Source organism: Gorilla gorilla, chromosome 16 (assembly GCF_029281585.2).
Source record: "Gorilla gorilla gorilla isolate KB3781 chromosome 16, NHGRI_mGorGor1-v2.1_pri, whole genome shotgun sequence".
Lineage (NCBI taxonomy): Eukaryota > Metazoa > Chordata > Mammalia > Primates > Hominidae > Gorilla > Gorilla gorilla.
In genome coordinates, this window is record NC_073240.2 from 74079773 (window position 1) to 74100282 (window position 20510).

Genomic DNA, 20510 nt, shown 5'->3' on the forward strand with positions numbered 1-20510 from the left:
CCTGACCAACATGGTGAAACCCCGTCTCTGCTAAAAATACAAAAATTAGCCGGGTATGGTGGCGCATGCCTATAATCCCAGCTACCCGGGAGGCTGACGCAGGAGAATTGCTTGAACCCAGGAGGCAGAGACTGCAGTGAGCCGAGATCACACCATTGCACTCCAGCCTGGGCAACAGACTCCATCTCAAAAACAAACAAACAAAAAAGCCAGATCAGGAGAAACGTCATCATTCTTTAGGAACTTCCACGGAACAGTTCAGTTTCTGCTACTTACAACCCTGTGCAGGCCCTTAGGTTTCAGCGACTGGGCCAGTGTGAAGCTGCTGCCAAGCATTTGAGCAGCAGGTCAGAGCGGACAGCAATGCTCACATTTGAAAATGTAATACCTTTTCTCAAATAGATTTCCCAGTGGCCTTTGGCTTGATTCAGATTTACATGGTGTTTACATACTGTTCTAAACATAGTAGCAGTATGAACAAAGGTATAAAAGCTATAAAGTTCCTTCTTGTTAAGTAACCAAGCAAATCAAGAGCACATCCTGTTTAGGAAATAAGCCTAGAAAGCGAGGATGGGACAAGTCTGGAGGACTTTGAACACTGTCCTGAGATGTTTAGACTTATTCTGGAGGCTGTTTGGTACAGTTACAATGGGTGAACTTTATGGTATGTAAATCATACTTCAGTAAAGCTGTTGAAAGAAAGACTGGATAGTTGAAACTATTAAACATCCTTTTTTTTCCTAGTGTAAAACAGCAATAGTTACACAGTCCTAGGACATTTCTTTTGCTCAAAACACCTGAGCTTAAGATCTATCTGAAGTCTTCATAAAATTAAAGTGTCCAGAAATTCTCAAAGACTTTTATAAATGCCAACCAGTCATCAAGGGCCCAAAGCAAACATGAAAAATACAGATCTGTAGGCCACATGTAGTAAAAACCTTTGTTTCTTAGAGTCAGGCTGGTTGCTTTCCCTTCTGCCACCAGAGTAGTTATCTCATTGCGCTCTTAATTTACATTTCCCTAATGACTAATGATGTCATTTTCATGTGCTTATTCTATGTTTTCTTTGATGAAATGACTATTCAAAGCTTTTGCCTTTTTTTTTTTTTTTTAACTTTGGTTGTTTTCTTAATGAGTTGTAAGGGTTCATTATATATTTTGGGTATAAGTTGTTTTTTTTTTTATCAGATACATGATTTGGAAATATTGTCTGCCAGTCTGTTGCTTTTCATTTACTTAGTTTTGGGTTGTTTTTTTTGTTGTTGTTGTTTTTGTTTTGTTTTTTCTGGTTTTTTTTTAGTGCAGAAGTATTTGTTTTTAATAGAATCCAATTTATCAGGGCATACTTTCTTTTATGTCTTGTGCGTTTGGTGTAACGTATAAAAATTCTTTGCTAACTCAAGACATGAAGTCTTCTAGAAGTTTAGTTCTTAGATTAAGACTATGAGATATTTTGTTAATTTTTATATATGATGTGAGTTCATTACTTTGCATGTGGATATATTGTTGTCTCAGCACCAGTTGTTGAAAAAGACTGTTCTTCCGACATTGAAATTTCTTGACACCTTGGCCAAAAATCAATTGACCACAAATATAAGGGTTTATTTCTGGACTCTGAATTATCTCATTGATCGATGTGCCTATTCATATGTCTTGATTACTGTAGCTTTACAGTAAATTTTGAAATTAGTAAATTTTGAAGTACAGTAAATTTTGAAATTTTGAAATCCTCCAACTTTTTTTGTTCTTTTTGATAATTGATTTGGCTATTCTAGGTCTTTTGCATTTCTTCTAGCATTTTGCATTTCTTCTAGCATGTTAATAGTTGCCTTATTAACAACTTTGAGTTGTTCAATTCATGGACATGGACTATCTATTTATTTAGATCTTCTTTAATTTCTCTCTGCAATGTGTTGTAATTTTTTCTTTGTACAAATCTTGCACTTCTTTTAGGTTTATTCCTGAGTATCTTAAAATTTATTCCTAGATATTTTTGTTAAATTTATTTCTAAGTATTTTAATTCTTTTTGATGCTATTGTGAGTGGAATTTGTGAATGGAATTGATTTCTTAATTTCATTTTTGGATTGTTCCTAAAATATAGAACTACAGTTGGTTTTCATATCCTCCGACCTTGCTAACCTTATTTATTAGTTTTAGTTGTTTTTTTTTTTCAGTAGACTCATGAGGGTTTTCTGCATAGATAATTATGTCATTCACACATGAAAATAGTGTTACTTCTTCCTTTCCCATCAGTATTTCCTTTTTCTCTTTTTCTTGCCATTTTGCACTTGCTAGGACTTTTAGTACTAAGGAATGAGAAACTAATATCCTTGTCTTGTTTCTAATCTTAGGGAAAAAGCATTTAATCTTTCACCATTACATACAGTGCTCACTGTAGGCTTTTCAGGTTGAGGAATTTTACTTCTTTTCCTAGTTTGTTGAGAGTTTTTATCATGAATGGGTGTTTCATTTTGTCAAATGCTTTTTCTGTGTCTAGTGAGATAACTAGTGGTTTTTCTTTTTTCTCTTAATGTGATGTGTTTAATTGATTTTGGAACATTAAACTGTCTTGAATTCCTATGATAAATTCTACTTGGTCATGGCATATAATTTTTTAATGTGTTACCAAATGTGGCTTGCTAACATTTTGGTAAGGAGTTTTATACTATGATCATAAGGAATACTGGTCTGTTGCTTTCTTTTTATGTGTCGTGTTTCTTTCTTTTCATGTGTCGTGTTTCTTTCTTTTCTTTGTCGGGCTTTGATAACAGAGTAATACTGAACTCACAGGAATGAGTTGGGAAATGTTTCTCCTTCTCTATTTCCTGAAAAAGTTTGTGAAAGATTAGTATTATTTCTCTTTTCAAATATTTGATAACATCCAGCAGTAAAGCCATTTGGACTTAGAATTTTCTTTGTGTAGGAAGATTTTTACTTACTAATTCCGTTTCTCTATTATAGGTCGTTCAGACTTCATGTTTTTTCTTGATAGATTTGGCAGTTTATGTTCTTCCAAGAATTTTTCCCCTTCCTCTAATATGTCTGATTGGTTGGCAATTTTTTTTCCCAAAATATTCCGTTAAAGCTTTTTTAGTTATCTGTAGGGTTGGTAGTATTGTACTATTGTCCCTTCTTTTATTCTTGATTTGAGTAACTTGTGTCTTCTCTTAGTTTCCTAGTCTTCTACCTGAGATAGAAGCTTAGGTAATTCATTTGAGACCTCTCTTCTTTCTGATGTAGGTAAAGCACTACATTTCCCTTAAAGCACCACTCTAGCTGCATCCTGTAATTTTTAATACATTGTGTTTTTATTTTTATAGTGTTAAAAAAATTGTGTTTTTGAGGCAGAGTCTCACGATCTCCCAGGCTGGACTGCAGTGGCACAATTATGACCCACTGCAGCCTCAACCTCCTGGGTTCAAGTGATCCTCCTGCCTCAGCTTCTCAAGTAGCTGGGACTACAGGTGCACACCAGCATGCGTGGATAATTCTTTGTATTTTTTGTAGACATGGGGTCCCACTATGTTGCCCAGGCTGGTCTTAAATTTCTGGGCTCAAGTGATCCACCACTTCAGCCTCCCAAAGTGCTGGGTTTATATAGGCATAAGCCACCATGCCTGGCCTGTTAAAAAAATTTTTTTTAATTTTTCTTATGATTTCTTCTTTGACCCTAGGATTGTTTAAGAGCATGTTTAATTTTCAAATATTTGGGGTTTTCTCAGATTTCTTTTTAATTCTGTCATTTTTTGCTTTCATATTTTGGGGCTTTTTTGTTAGATGTGTATGCATTTATAATTGTTATATTCAAAGAAGAAATAACATAATTCAATAATAATTGCAGATTTCAATATTCTGTCAAAAACTGCTAAAACTATTAGACAAAGTTAGGAAGGATATAAAATAGTTAAATAACGCTGTCAACCAGCTTGACCTAACTGACATTATGAATCTTCATAATCTTCTTTATAAGAATCTGCAGATACAGATTTTTTTCAGGCACACACGGAACAACCTCTAAGATAGACCACATGCTAGGACACAAAACAAGTCTCAATACATTTTAAAAGACCAAAATAATATATAGTGTGTTCTCTGACCACAACAGAATTAAATTAGATATCCACAGTAAGCCTGCTGTTTGTCTGGGTCCTGCTTCCTCTTGCTATAAAAGTAGTAAACAGGTCACATGTGGTGGCTCCTGCCTGTAATCCCAGCACTTTTGAGAGGCTGAAGTGGGTGGATTGCATGAGCTCAGGAGTTCAAGACCAGCCTGGGCAGCATGGTGAAACCCCATCTCTACTAAAAGTACAAAAAATTAGCCAGGCGTGGATGTGCATGCCTGTGGTCCTAGCTGCTCAGGAGGCTGAGGTGGGAGGATTGCTTGAGCCTGAGAGGCGGAGGCTACAGTGAGCTATGATCGTGCCACTGCACTCCAGCCTGGGTGATAGAGCAAGACCCTGAATATGCAGGCATCCATCCTGGCCCCTCCGTATTGCCTTCATGGGACTTTGGGGGCATGGGAAACTGACCAAAACAAACGAGAAACTCTAGCTGCCTCCACTGCTATGAGTAATAAAGTTCTTTGTCTCTGATGCAGCACTGGTATCATCTGCCAGCACCCATGAATCAGTAATAAGCTAACTTGTTAGCTTATCAATAAGGTAAACTCTCACATCCTGCTTAGTTCCTGACAGTTTCTTTAGTTCTTAGAATATATTTAAATAGCCACTTTGAAGTCTTTGTTAAATCCAGTATCTGAGGACATTCCAAGAAAGACATTTTGTAATGACTGCCTTTTTTACCCCTTGAGTATGAGTCACACTTTATTTCTTTGCATGTCTCTTCACTTTTGTGGAATATTGGATATTTTGGATAATAAATTGTAGCAACTGTGGATTCTGACTCTTCCTCCCACCCCCTAGCAGTTCTTCTTGTTTTGTTTGTTTAATAACTTGCCTGTACTAAATCTGTGATTTCTGCCTCTCCCAGGGTGTGCAACCACAGATGTTTTTGTTTAGTATTTAGTTTTGATTATCTTTTTATTTGCATTTTCTAAAAGTCTCAGTTTAGATTTTGCCCTGTGTCTGTATAGATTAGTGCTGAACCAAAGATTAGTCAGCAGTTATGCTCAAATACCTCAAGCCAATAAGCCTACCACTTTGAGCTGATGGGTCTTTGTGTGGTTTGGGGAGTGCATTCAAAATCTGGATTATTTTTTAGTTTGCCCAGCCTTTGTTTTCTACTGGGCTCTCTCAGTTGTCTTGTGAACACACACACACAGGTTTCATCTGCCGGGGGTGTGTGAGTGGCTTGGGCCTGCTGCAGTCCCTAGGGTACATACACATGGCCTTCAGTCAACCTAGGATATGTGCAGAGGTTACCAAGCCTTCTCACCACTTTCTCACCTCATGGAATACCTTGTTCCATGGCTAGTCTACCATCCATTGCTTGCCTCAATGAGATACAACCTCAGGCCAGCAGAGCACTGGCCCTTCCTATTCACTTGCTAGCAGGATTGCTCCTCTAATTGACAACACTCCATATCAAATGAGCTCTTCTGGCAACAGCAGCAAAGCCACTGGTTTGTAGGGCCTGCTCTAGCCTGGTTGAACAATCACTCTAGCAGAGCTAGAGGGGATGCCTCAGACACTGTTTGTGTGTGAAGTCTGGTAATTTTCATGAACAGATGCTTCTCAACTTGTTATATGTCTTTGGTCAGTTTCCAGTTTTTGACAGTTTTTTTCCGCTTTATAGTTGATTTGGGGGAAGAGGATTTGTCAGTCTCAAACCATCATGCCAGGAGTCTAAAGTCCCAATCTACATCATCTTGCCATTGATGCTAGTGTAACTTAACTGCCTGTTTGATACTCTGTGATCACATAAGTTGCTTTCTCTTACCTGCTCAGCTAGGATATGGAACAGCAGCAATAGAATCAACCTGGGGAAAGCTGATAGAGAACACTGGGGCCACAGTGGGCATGGATTTTTCCCATGGTTAATTAGGAATGATTTACAATGATCAGGCATTTTTTATACTTTTATTCCCTGTATAACTAATAAAACATATTTGCCTTACAAATGGTATATCAGTATATAAATGTTATTTATATACACTTTGTGTCAACCAAAGAGATTAAAATATTGCCTTTTGTAATGAGATTCTAGAAACATTGTCTTCATCGTACTCATGTTCTCCCTGAATTTCCTTCCATTTATTAATTCAATAAATATACACTTGGTTATCTAAAGTATACAGAGGCATGTTGAGTGATTCCCAGATGCAATTGATACATATTTTGTCCTTAAGGAGCTTATAGATTCGTGGAAGTAATACAATGTAAACATGAAAAATGGAAATAGGATGTGCTGGATGCCGTTAAAGAGTTATAGGTCTGTGCTATGGAAGTTCAGTAGGGTAATTGAGTTTTCCCTGTCTAAGTGATTCTGTTATCACTCATTACTCCCATCACCTCGTCCTCCCTGCTTGCATTCCCTCCCCAGCTGCTTTACTACTGAAATCCTTATGTTGTTACTCATTCAAGCTAGTCATAGTAAATAACATGTACGCAGAGCTTCCACATGCACTTTTCTTGTTTGGTATTTGTCTGGTTCATATCAGCTTGGGGTTTAGGTAGGGAGCATTATTATTCCTAATTTACAGATAAGGAAACTGACATCAGAGTGATTTACCCAACCTCGCATATTAGAAGAGTCAAGTTTTGAACATAGGTGTTTGTACTCGAAGTCCTGGGCTCTTTCCGGTATGCTCTGCTGCCTCTCACACAGCAAACTGTCTCTCCTCTCTAGCCAGTAGATAGTTGGGAAGAATTAAGTTTGGTGAGCTGCGTCAGAATTGGAGGCAGCTTAGTGTGTTTCTAGATGGACATGCAAATGAGGCTGCAAAGCAAGACTGTTCAGGCTACCTTTTGAATCATTTCCCAATAAGGGTTTTTAATGACTTTTAATTTTACAATAATCGGAGATCCATATTTTCATTTGCATCTCATTTATTCCATAGGTGTTGAATTGTGACTTTAAACACAGCATATTCAAAACCAAATTCATAATCTCCCCCTCAATCTGTTGTCTCTTAACATTTCCTTTCTCTGTTAATGACACCTCAGGCTGCACAGTCTCCTAAGCTAGTAACTTGGAAGTCTTTGACTCCTTCCTAACCTTTATCTCAGCATCTAATCCTATCGTTTCTAGCCTACCTCATAGGGTTATTGTGTGAGTAAACTGACAAAATATATAAAGACAAACTCTGAAAGCTGTGAATGAGAGGTATTTATTTCCTCTAAGGCAGTGCATCTGTTGATGTGTACAGTACTACAAGGCCTCAGCAACCATTCAGAGTTAATGTTTTGTAGTGTTGACACTTGCTTTAGTGAAGCATGTACTTAACGTCGGGGCTAAGACTGCATTATCTTACGTTCTTATAACAATCTGCACTCTTAAAAGCACTACCAAGGGAGGAGAAAAAAAAAGGCAGCGTGAGAGAGAACAAGGCTGTCTTGTGTGATTTGCACAAGAACTGGAAGTCAAGTTTTCAGACTCCGCTTGGCTATATCCAGAGGTCTTTTAAACTGAAAATCAAAGTTGATTTTATTAATACCACTCCACCACTCATTCTCTGTGACCTAGGGCAAGTGATTTAGCAATGTCAGTCTCTACATATAAGTTAGAGATAATGATTGTACCTATTTTATAGAGCTGCTGTAAGGATTGAATGATCTATGTAGAGAGCCAGAGTGCCATATGTAAGGTATTCAAGAAGTGGTCGCTATTGGATTACCCTTCTCCCTTTCCACCTATCTAGAGATTTTAGGTTGGTCCTCCTTTGCCATTTCCCTGAGATAGATAATTTATTTCATGTGGCATATTTATTTAGACTGCATCACATTACACTCTTGCAGTTCACAGACATTTCCAGGAGGTTGTTGCTCCACCACTTCATTCAAAACTAGGTTCACGGTTTTCATGTTTTCCTCTCTACGTCTCTCCTACTAATTTCCCTTTTAATGTTCGAACATGATTCTGATGAAGTCTTTCAGTTAAAAATTGTGAGATTAAACTTGTACTCTCTAACTCCGAAGTGAAAGAGATTTTAGGTTCAATATTAGGAATAAAATTCTACAATCAGGACTGTTGTTTTTGTTTTTCATCAGTAGAATGGGCTGCCTTGGAAGTTATGAAGTTACCCATGGCTACCGCTATACAAAAGTGGCTTTTGACTAGCAGCTTTGCCTTGCCACTGCTTCCTTTCTCCCATCCAGTCCTTGAGGTCTGCAAGCTGTTTCAGTATACATCACAGTGAAGAGTATAACAAACAGATGAGCTACCTGACTTGCAATTTTTTGGCTTTGGAATTTTTGGTTCAGGATTTTATACTGTCCTAGCTAAATGAATTGACAAAACAGCAAGGTATAACTTACAATGAAGAAGTTTATCAACCTTCCCCCCCAGGATTACCAAATACAGAGGTGCAGGGTTTAATATTAGACTAAAGTTGAAGATGTGGCCCTCAATTCTCCTGCAAAGGAGCTCTGCAGTGAAGTCACAATAGCCATGAGCCTCTCAGTGTAACTAAGGTCATCCATACTATTCCATATGTTAAAGTAGAAGAAAATAGTGAAGTCTTGTCATTTGCAAGACTTTTATGCAAAGTTTGACAGATGTTGCGTGCTGCTTTCAGGATTAAGAAAATTACATGGGCACTGCTTTGCCTTCTGTGAGATGTTTTATTCTCAGCTGTCACCCTCCTTGTCCCTTGCCCATAACCATTATAGTGGCCAGAAAGTCTGCTTGCTCAACAGTGATGTGTTTTGAATAGTGCCCATTAGTTTTCAGTAGTTACCCTGGCCTGCATGTTAGCCTTCAGTTTAATGGCCTTTTTTATGTTCATTCATTTTATTTTATTTCCCATCGTGGTTTTGTTTATTTCTTTTTTGTTTTTTGTTTTTTCTGTTCTCTTTTTAAAAACCGTCGTGGTTTGCCCTTCATATTCCCCAATGTTTGCACATGACAAGATGTTGCCATCCCAACATTACCTCCCACTTCACTGACCAGTGCCACTACTGACCATCTAGCACCAGCCACAACGGGACCACTGCCTTCAGCTCCTCGGGATGTCGTGGCCTCCCTGGTCTCTACCCGCTTCATCAAATTGACGTGGCGGACACCTGCATCAGATCCTCACGGAGACAACCTTACCTACTCTGTGTTCTACACAAAGGAAGGGATTGCTAGGTAAGTGCCTGTGTGTCTGCAGCCAGTTGGCTGCCTCTTGGTCACGGCAGCCTTGTCATGCTCACCCTGGCTCTTGGTATCTGTACCAATTTTTAGTCCAGAAAATAAGATCACTGAGATGCACCTTCCCTAATTTTAGGTCATTAAATAAACTCCCAAACAGACTAAAGTCCTGGTAGTCTCTCCTTTTCTGGGATGACTTAGGGAGAGGGTAGATACAGCTATTGAGGTGGACGTATTTAAATGTAAGAAGGAGTGCCCTTTTTTCATAAGATTCAGTCAGTATAAATTCTAGAGATTAAGGTAGACTTAATTTATTAAAGTAAACTTAAATGAATATTTGCCACACCCTTATGTGGTGTGGGCTGCGGAGCTCCAGGGGTTCTCCTTGATGAAACAAGAGTAGTTAGTGATGACTTTTCCTAAAATAGCATTTTCATTACATTCCTCTTCATTTCCACCCCCTCAGGAGCTCACATTGCTCATAGGAGAAGATCTATAATGTCCAGGCTGCTTTGTGCCACAGGCTGGCTTCACTTTATCTGTCCAACTTGCTTTTCCTTTTTCCCCAATGTAACTGACTTTCTAGTGAAACCAGTCTAATCACTATAGCCTTTTTTTCCAGTGTGTCCTCTTCAGTCACTTCTCCTTGCCACTTTCTCAGCTGAAGGTAAATTCAGTTAATGCTTCTTGGCCCAGGTTAAGCCCCATGAAGCTCTCAAAGATCTTTACCCACCTTTTCAGCACATAGAGCATTTCCCTTGTACGTGTATTTGTATCCCTAATATTGGCACTTGATTATGGTAATATGTGATCTTTTACTACCTTAAGCTGTTATTCTTCAATTATGTTCTATGTATTTGTGCTGTTTTCCCAACCAGATTATAAACTCTTTGGAAGGAACCATGCCACATGCTGACTGTTCACACATTGCCGAGTAGTAAATTCCTTCACTGCGCTCTTCCAACCAGAATAAGAAAGCTAAGATACGTGTTTTAGTAGGAGCCCTAACACATCAGCTAAAGCTTGTATTTCCATTAGCATGCTTATAGTTGATGTATATTGTAGTTAATACCAGACTGGCAAGTTCAGCAAGTGCAGGACCCTTTCTTTAATACTCTCAAGAAGTCTAAATGGCATAATTTAACACCAATAGATGGGAGTTATCTGAATGCTATACTGTATGTTTTGAGTTTTACAAGGGTAGAGAAACATAGTTCTATACATAAAAAAGTAAGACATTCCTTCCAAACGGCAAGTTTCAATATCACCATTAAAATATCTTCAATAGACTTTGAAATCTCATTGAAAATCTCATAAGCTTTCACAGAAGGAAGAAACCATTTAGTAATTCTGCGTAATAAGCTTTATTTCTGCAATAGGTTTTTTGCTCTTATTGTGCCTTCTACCAGAAATGCATTTTCCTCACATGAGTTACATCTGGCTTCTTATCTGTCATCTTTAGATGACATCTCCTCAGGCCTTCCCTGAATACCAACCCAAACTTAGCCCCTCGGTGACTGTCACACAGTGGGGTATCAGAGCCAGCTTGTTCCCAAGCTAATTGTTAAATGCTCGGGAAATTTTGCAAACCTAATGACATGACTTGGCAGCTTGAAATTGGGCATGGTGGGAGTGTTTACAGTGACAAATGCTGCAAACCAGAGCCAATTGTTAAACATTCACCAGAACACCACTGCTGTCACATCACCCTATTTTTTAGTATGTGTGTGGTTTTTTTTTGTTTGTTTCGCTTTTAGTTTGGGGTTTTTTTTTTTTTTTTTGAGTGCACTTACTACTCTCTGAAATTTTCTTTTATTAGCTTATTTATTCTGTCTGTCTTGTTCAATAGAGTTCTCCAGCACCTGGAACAGAGCCTGGCATTTAGTAACACTCAGTAAATATTTATTAAGTGAATACATTAATTTCAATCCATGGAGAAATAATAGATAATTCAAGTAATCATGTTGAGATTGATTATCCATTTGGTGGGAAAAATAAAAGTTATGTCTCTGTCTTAAATTATAGATGGATTAAGAGATAAATATTTTTAAAATCTATAAATATATTAGAAGAAAATCTAGAAATGATTTTTATCATTTGGAGAACAGGAAAGGGCTTTTAAAGGGAGATAGCAAATCCAGAAGCCATAACAGGAAAGAGTAACAAAGTTACAAATTATAAATAAAAGATATCCCAAGAGACAAATAATACAAGCAGATGATTCATAGTACTGGAAAGCCCATTAGAGTTAAAAAAAGGTTTTCACCATCTCAGGCAATCTTGGAAGCAAAATGATGGGGGTTTTTTTGTTTGTTTTTGTTTTGTTTTGTTTTGGGAGACAAAGGTCTCGCTGGGTCACCCAGGCTGGAGTGCAGTGGCACTATATTGGCTCACTGCAGCCTCCGCTTCCCAGGTTCCAGCGATTCTCCTGCCTCAGCCTCCCAAGTAGCTGGAATTGCCACCATGCCCGGGTAATTTTTGTATTTTTAGTAGAGATGGGGTTTCACTGTGTTAGCCAGGCTGGTATCGGACTCCTGACCTCAGGTGATCCACTTCGGCCTCCCAAAGTGCTGGAATTACAGGCATGAGCCACCGTGCCTGGCCAAGTTATCATTTTTCATCTATAAAGCTGGCAAAAATTTTAAGTTGATAATATCCAGTGTCCAATGAGTTGACAGCTAGGAGGAAAACCACTCTAGGTTATTGGTGGCAGTATAAATTAGAATAGTCTAGGGAAGGTGATTTGGCAGAATTTTTAAATATTTTAAATATACATAGCCTTCCATCACACTTCTAGGTAACTGTCTTATAGACATACAGATATATGTATGCATTGGGCCCTCATACAAACACGTTTATTTATAGCATTGTTTGCAAGATTATAAAAGGAGACTATGTAAATATCCACTGATAGAAGAATGGGCACATAATATACAATCGTGCATCACATAACAACGCTTCAGTCAGACAGACTGTGTATACAATGGTGATCCCAAAAGATTATACCACTGTCTTTTTACTGTACCTTTTCTGGTTTAGACACATAGACACTTGCCATTGTGTTCCCATTGCCTACAGCGTTCAGTACAGTAACATGCTGTGCAGGTTCGTAGCCTAGAAGCAATAGGCTATCCCATACAGCCTAGATGTGTGGGATATACACCTAGCTGTACCATTGAGGTTTGCATAAGTGCATTCTGTGATGTTCACACGATGAAATCACGTGATGCATTTGTCAGAACATATCCCCGTTGTTAAGCGGTGCATGACTGTATGTATACCCATAAGTATGGTGGCAGCAGTTTTTTTTAAATGACCTGTCTGTATATTTTGATGTGTATGTAGATGCCTAAAGCAGTGATCCTCAACCAGGGACAGTTTTGCCCCCTCATCCCTCGGGATATTTGGCAATGCCTGGTACAACGTCAGTAAGTACCAGTAGAGATACTTACTGACATCTAGTGGATAGAGGCCAGGGATGCTGATGAACATCCTGCCATGCATAGGACAGTCCCACAACAAAGAATTATCCTGCCCAATGTCTCAGTAGTGCCAAGGTTGAGAAACCCTGGCATGGAGACTGTCTGGTGAGATATGCGTCAATATGTGCCACAGTCAGCTCTCAGGGCAGGACAGGTTTTGACAAAAGAGAATTGAGACTTATTTTTTTTTAACTGTGTGTACTTTTATATTTAAATGTTTTTAATGAGAGGCACTTATTTAAATTTTATGATAGATTGTGGGTTGGAGTAAGCAGGAATGATTAGTAAATTAATTTGTAGTTGGAAGAGATACAGAAGTTGAGTTGGCAGGGGCAGGTGGGCATGACTAGTGTATGTAAAGGAAGAGGAAGTGCAAGGTAAGGCCGTCTGTGTGTATGCTGTGAGAAGGATGCAAAGGCAAGAAAGCTGGCCAAACTGGCCCAGAGCTTTTGGCAGAAATTAGTAAGAGATTAGAATAAAGTGGACATTTGGAGCCAGATGCTGGAATGCCAGTGAGAATCTGGGCATAATCAGATAAGGGACCGTTTTCGACTGTTAAGAAAGTTGTACACTGTGATTTTATTAAACAGTACTTTGGGAACACTACCCAAGATTAAAGGAGAGAAAAAATAGAGTCAGGGAGACAAAATTGGGTAGTAATTATGTTAGCCTAGATACGTGCTAGTCGTCGGCTTGGATGAAGATGAAAGCAGCGACTTGAAGTGGATAGGACAAATTTGGGAAATATTTAAAAGGAAGATTTTGGGAGACCATAATCGTTTTTTGTTGCTTCATTACTTTATGATTTCTGAATAGAGGCAATGAAGGAGAAGTTAATTTTTTTAAGTCATAAGACTATATCCTGGCTAATTGTTACATAAACAAAACTTTCTTATTAATCTTATCAGCTTAAATTTTCTCGTCTAAAAAACAAAAGTAATGTATTTACTTCACAGACGTGTGGTAAGAATTCAATGTGAGAATGTATGCCACTACCTGCATTTACAAATTCACCCACTTCCTGCATTTGAAGATTCAGCCACCAGGTGGCACCATATGCCTTGGTCATGAGCTGTAATTCTTTTGGGTACCTGAGTTGCCAGAGATTTCAGAGGGTCCTTCCTCTCTGCCTTTTCAGCTATGAAAATTTCATCTTTCTTAAAAAAGCAGTACTTTTCTATATTAACCATTAAGTGGGAAGTGGAAAGTAAGGTATTTCTGCTATTCATAGCACTTTAAAGATGGATTGAAGCCTTAGAGATCTGTTAGTCTAGTCAAGGGGTTAGCAAACCATGGACCCTGTGCCAAATTGCAGCAATTATTTATTTTTATGGCCCCGGAGCTAAGAATAGTTTTTACATTTTTAAATAGTTACATTTGAAATGTTACATAGGTAACTATATAATATCCTCCATTTTGCCTCTTGGCCTATAAATATTTACTACCAGGCCCTTTAAGAAAAAGTTTGCCCACCCTGTCTCATTTTTTTGTTTAATACATAAAGAAAGTGAGGCCCAGAAAGCATTAGTGACTTTTCCTCACAAGCTAGTAGCATTGCCAGAACTAGAATTGCATCTCCTAACTTCCAGCCCAGTGCTTTCTTTCTATAAAGTGTGCCTTTTTCTTTCCCTTTTGACTCTTAGCTTTCACATTCTAACCTGAGTCCCACTGTAACCCCACACACTTAAGAGAATTGTTGTTTCAAGTGCTCCTTGAATCTTATCCCAAAACCAAGGGTTTTTTTTCTGCACAGTAACTTGTTTCTGGGACCTCAGACCAATAGTGTCAGATCACTATGACTGATTTTTTTTAATGGTAATGCTTCTATAGAAATTTGATGTAGGTATTAGTAACCTTCACTTATTTCTCCCATTTTTTCCCTTTCACATAGAAGCAAACAAAAAATATATATATGATATTAGTATACAAGATTTACATATCAGAAGGCAGATTTTCGTTTATTCATTCAATGTATGTTTGGGATGCAGCTTCCCTGTATGAGCATTCTGCTACATGCTTCTGTGGTACACGAACATGAATGAGACAGTCTTTTACTTCAGTTTGAAGTAAAATAGTCCCCCTCCTGTGTCTTCCTAGAAGAAAACTTGTTTCAACTTTCCTATGTGGGGTGAACAAAAGAGACCTGATATGTACTCTCTCAGAGAGCCTTTAGTTTAGTGTAATATACAATACAGTTGACTCCCCAGAACTTAACTACTAGTAGCCTACTGTTGAGTGGAAGCCTTGCCAATAACATCAACAGTCTGTTAGTACATATTTTTATGTTATATGTATTATATATGGTATTCTTGCAGTAAAGTAAGCTAGAGAAAAAATGTTATTAAAAAAATCATAAGGGACCAGGTGTGGTGGTTCACGCCTATAGTCTCAGCACTTTGGGAGGCTGAGGCGGGTGGATCGCCTGAGGCCAGGAGTTTGAGACCAGCCTGGCCAACATGGCAAAACTTTGTCTCTACTAAAAATACAAAAATTAGCCGGGCGTGGTGGTGTGCACCTGTAGTCCCAGCTACGTACTGGAGGCCAGGGCACGAGAATCCCTTGGACCCAGGAGGTGGAGGCTTCAGTGAGCCAAGATCACACCAGAGCACTCCAGCCTGGGTGACAGAGTGAGACCCTGTCTCAAAACAAACAAACAAAAAATCTTAAGAGAAACTACTTGTTGTACATTAAGTGAAAGTAGATCATCCTAAAGGTCTTCAACTTCAGGTTGAGTAGGCTGAAAAGGAGGAAGAAGAAGAAAAGGGATTGGTCTTATTGTCTCAGGAGTAGCAGAGGCAGAAGAGGTGAAGGAAATGGAAGCAGGGCAGGAAAGGCAGGCGCACTTGGTGTAACTTCTGTTGAAAAATATCCGCTTATACGTGGACCTACACAGTTCAAACCTGTCTTGTTCAAGCATCAGCTGTACTTCCCTTTAAGACAGGGATCATCCGTGATCAGACCAAGTGTCAGAAACCTTAAATTGTAAGAAATCAGTTGATCCTTCCTTATAAATCCTGTGATTGAGAGATTTAGCCGAAGAGAAAATAGTATTAGGTATCTCTATCTCTGAAAAATAATTTTTGTTACCACAGTATTCTTTTCCAGGGGACCTAGCTGATTATAGAGAAAAAATCCTCTGTAAATATTATGTGGGTACTATTGTTGGATTTTTTAATTAAAATAAAGTAACTTAAAGAACTATAGAAAATTACCGAAAAGCACTTCTCTGCAGTGCAAATGCTCACAATCAGACAGATTGGCATATGGTCATGTAGACCTACACAAATTTTAATCTGCAATTTGAAGGCAAATTATCAGTATTTTAAAGTAAGAATTTTAATTCAATAAATTAGAATAATTTCTTCAATGGAGCAGTTTGAGGCTCTTTAATTACTTTCTCAAGACAGTTATAGCTCTTTCCTCACATGAATGACAGTTCCTAAAAGCCAACTGTTTGTCTAAAACAAATTCCTTCACAATATTTGTTGAAAACTCTTGATTATGCAGGCTGGTTTTCATTCTAGTGAGTACAGTAGACTGAGCGTGTTTGTGGACCTGTGTTGGTCACACAGACCCCAAGACAGAACCTGGGAGCCACCTTTAGTAAAGAACCTAGATAACTGGTTTTAAGCTTTCATCTCATAATGTTAAATACTAGACCACTGGATTTGAGTTGTTTGTGATAAAGTTTGTCAAACATTTCATATCATTTCATATCAGCTTCAAAATCATTGAAGTGTTAATTTTAAGAAATTATAAAAATCAGTATTGTAATCACTTTATTTTATAGACTGGGTTACACTTAGGATTTATTTAAATGTTTAATGTTTTTATTTCCAATTTTAAAAGATGATAACCTCTAGCATTATTTTTATTGAGAGTCTCTTAGCCAAAATATACACAGCATTCTTTGATATTTTCTGTGAAATATCATTAGGTCATACCAATATCCACCTTCCATCAATTTCCCTAAAACTCAGTGATTTCTAAAGCCTAGAAAGTTGATGACTAGCTGCCCCATTTGAAATGGCATTGAGAAGAGCCCTGTGTCTTCTCTGAAAGGAAGTTGTGATTATGGTCAGCGATATCAGTAACATTTCAGCAAGAACATCACTGACTTGTCAGATACATATGCCCTTGCTCTTTTGCCAGTCCCCATCTTCTTTGCACTGTCCTACCCCCAAAAGCTTCATTGTTTGAGAGCTAATTTGACTTAACACTGATAGATTTTTATGTGGAGTGGAAAATGAAACTGTACATTCTGGAAGTATTCCTAATTGATGCTATCTCTCTCCAAATCCTTTGTCTAAAGGGAACGTGTTGAGAATACCAGTCACCCAGGAGAGATGCAGGTAACCATTCAAAACCTAATGCCAGCGACCGTGTACATCTTTAGAGTTATGGCTCAAAATAAGCATGGCTCAGGAGAGAGTTCAGCTCCACTGCGAGTAGAGACACAACCTGAGGGTAAGTCTTACACCTGTCTGTCAGCACCCCCTAGAGGTAGACCTCTCTGAAGTTCTACCTTTGTTTAGCCTTGCACACCATAGGGGAGCAGAAGATAACAGTTCCTTACTTTCGGGGTCCTTATCAATTAGGGGAGGCAAAATTAATTTACATCAAAAAACAGCAAGTAGGGCTGGGCGTGGTGGCTCATGCCTGTAATCCAAGCACTTTGGGAGGCCGAGGCAAGCAGATCACCTGAGGTCAGGTTTTCTAGACCAGCCTGGCCAACATGGTGAAACCCCATCTCTACTAAAAATACAAAAATTAGCCGGGTATGGTAGTGAGTGCCTGTAATCCCAGCTACTCGGGAGAATAGCTGAGGCAGGAGAATCACCTGAACCCAAGAGGCGGAGGTTGCAGTGAGCTGAGATTGCACCACTGCACTCCAGTCTGGGTGACAGAGTGATACTCCGTCTCAAAAAAAAAAAAAAAAAAGAAAGAAAACAGCAAATAGTATAAGACAATATACTTCTGTTGGTGCTTTTCTACGTGTTCATATTTTACTGACCCTTTAAGACTTAGCTCAGATGCTTTCTAGAATCTTTCCTCTGATTCTAATATTGTTATCTCCACAGTCTAAGATATTTATCACGTTTTTCCTTCAGTTATGATTATGAACTTACCTTGCTGATTTTGTAGCAAAGATGGAGCTTTTGTCATCCTTACATTTCCCACAATGTCTAATGTAATGCCTTGCACATGAAGAAGGTATTTAATAATTGTTCTTAACTGGATTGTCTATCTTTAGGCATACCATGCTCTTTAGAATCTCCTTGAGGCTTTATTTTGGACCTGTGGTCTTTTGTGCTAAATAGGGTTACTTCTAATTACATTTGTAAGATTTTCTGTGACGTGAGTGTCAATCGGGTTTATTTATATTATAAATGTGTTGTATATCTTAAGTTTGGATTGTAAACTAACTATAGGCCCGAAATTACAAGCAGACAAATCTTAATAAATGCATTTCCTACTTGAGGCTTTTGTCTAGACTTTTGCCTTCTTTTAACACAAATTACTGTTTTTCCTCAGTGTATTCTTTTTTTTTTTTTTTTTTTTTTTTTTGAGGCGGAGTCTCGCTCTGTCGCCCAGGCTGGAGTGCAGTGGCGCAGTCTCTGCTCACTGCAAGCTCTGCCTCCTGGGTTCACGCCATTCTTCTGCCTCAGCCTCCCGAGTAGCTGGGACTACAGGTGCCTGCCACCATGCCTGGCTAATTTTTTTTTTTTTTGTATTTTTAGTAGAGACGGGGTTTCACTGTGTTAGCCAGGATGGTCTTGATCTCCTGACCTCGTGATCCGCCCGCCTCGGCCTCGCAAAGTGCTGGGATTACAAGTGTGAGCCATCACGCCCGGCCACCTCAGTGTATTCTTCAGTCTACTTTTATTATTAACAGCATTAGTTTTTCTGTATTAAAAACCTCCAGTAATAATAAAATATTTTACTTTGAGTAGAGAGTATTTTAGATATATTTGTAGAGGCTACTGACCAGGCAGCTGAACAGAATAAATGACTTTACCAGTGGAACTATAGAAATAATTTAAGAACTTTACCTGACGGGTTGAATAAGTGAAGAAGCTGTAGAACTTCACTTTCTAATGCTATGGCATATCATTCATCTGTCAAATATTTATTGAGTATCCCCTATACTGGGTAATGTGCAAGATACTGGAGATGCAAGGATGAACAAGCTAGGTCTTCTTCCCTTAAAGAAGGAGCAGGCAAGGTAGGAGAACTTTCATCATTTCAGTGACAGAGATTGAAGATAAGAATCAAACCCAGGCAAGAACAAGAGGGCCATCACAGAGTCAGGGGGTTGATTTAAGGGAAGAGTGTGTTCTCATTACAGGCAGAATGTTGAATTTTACAGTTACCTATGTTCAGACAAGAGCAGGAATACTCTATTAGGTTTCAAGCTCAGTTACCCTTCATCAGCTTTCATATAGAGGCATCATTCATGAGAGATACTAGGATACAGAATAGAGAAAACTTACTGTAAAAGATAGAAAAGTCAAGGCAGGATCCTAGGGAAAGATGATACCTGAGGCTGGGCTTGAGGCATTTGACTTAGAGCAAGCATTTTGTGGGAAGGAATTTGCATGACCCAAATCCCAGAAATAGAATCTAACAGTGCACATGCAAGGTAAGTCATGACAAAAATGAAGGAAATGCAAGGGTCCTATCCTGAGGCTGTGAACCTTCTGAAACTACATGAAAATAAATATTTGTGTCTGTACATATTCACATTTCCCTTGGAAAGAATCTGTAGTTTTCATTATCATTTCAGAGCTCATACGTCAGATTGTTGAGAACCACTGCGAGGGTCATTGTCAAATTTAGAGATGAAAGAAAAGAGGTGAACAAGAGTGGATTTATTGAGTGCCCGCCATGTGTCAGCCACTGTGTTAGGCAGTTAGGATGTAAAGATGAGTAAGACTTGACTTCTGTCCACAAGGAGCTTACGGTCTGGTACCATAGACAACAGTGTGATGTGTTATCACCTTAAGGAAAATAGGCAGCATAACCATTTATTCAAGGAGTTTGGCTAAAAGAAAATAGTTGTAAGAATATAGGTAGAAGGGGCAACAGGTTCTGGTGGGGGTATTTTAGTGATGGAGAAGAGACTATAACATGTTTTGGCAAAAGAGAAACAGTTTCTGAAGAGAGATTTGGATTTCATCTGGAGGTGTTCAGCTTGTGTGGGAGAGGCATAAATGTTGGAACCAGCCCTTGGAAAATATTTTACATATTTAGTTTCACAAACCAACTTAACATTTTTTCCATTTATTATGCCACTGTACAGCTGAAATGAAAGAATTCATTAGCACCTTTTTTAGGATCATATTTGCCTACACTTGGCCAATGAATATATTGAAAATGATTTCAAGAGAATTTAGGGACTGTTTTGTTTTTCTTCTCCTTTAATAAGTTAGAGGAAAGTTTTCCATAGCAGCAGAAGTGTGACAAATCCCACCTGTCAGGCTGCACAAAATATGCCCTTAACTGAAGTGAATAACATGATTCATAACTAAAGCAAACAACTGTTAGAGTAACCATATTCAGATTTCTCTACTTTGATAGCAAAATTAATCTTAAGCTGTGGTGCTGTTATTCAGGAAAGCCAGTGTGTTTTACATTTTGTTAGTTTTTTTTCCCTTCCCAGTTTTTAAATCTAATGAATGTCTATTACAGAAACACTAGTGCCAGAGAAATTGTTTTCAAATATAGAATGTCTACCAAAGTGTAGGCAGAGACAGCCACACAGGATTTGTGT

At 38.4% G+C, this 20510-nt stretch overlaps 1 protein-coding gene across 13 annotated transcripts in view; it reads left to right on the forward strand.

Annotated features, from left to right (window-relative positions):
* Positions 1 to 20510, forward strand: part of NEO1 (neogenin 1) — a 256156-nt gene that overhangs the window by 178184 nt on the left and 57462 nt on the right. For 8 of the 13 annotated variants that reach the window (XR_004067391.3, XM_055363714.2, XM_031002303.3 and 5 more), the window contains 2 exons: positions 9032 to 9251; positions 17049 to 17203. Coding sequence is in view for 12 of the 13 variants with exons in the window: in XM_055363714.2 (XP_055219689.2) it covers positions 9032 to 9251; positions 17049 to 17203 (375 nt within the window). In the remaining variant the exon portion in view is untranslated. The remainder of the gene's footprint in view (positions 1 to 9031; positions 9252 to 17048; positions 17204 to 20510) is intronic. The other 5 variants (XM_031002302.3, XM_031002304.3, XM_031002300.3 and 2 more) reach the window with 1 other exon arrangement.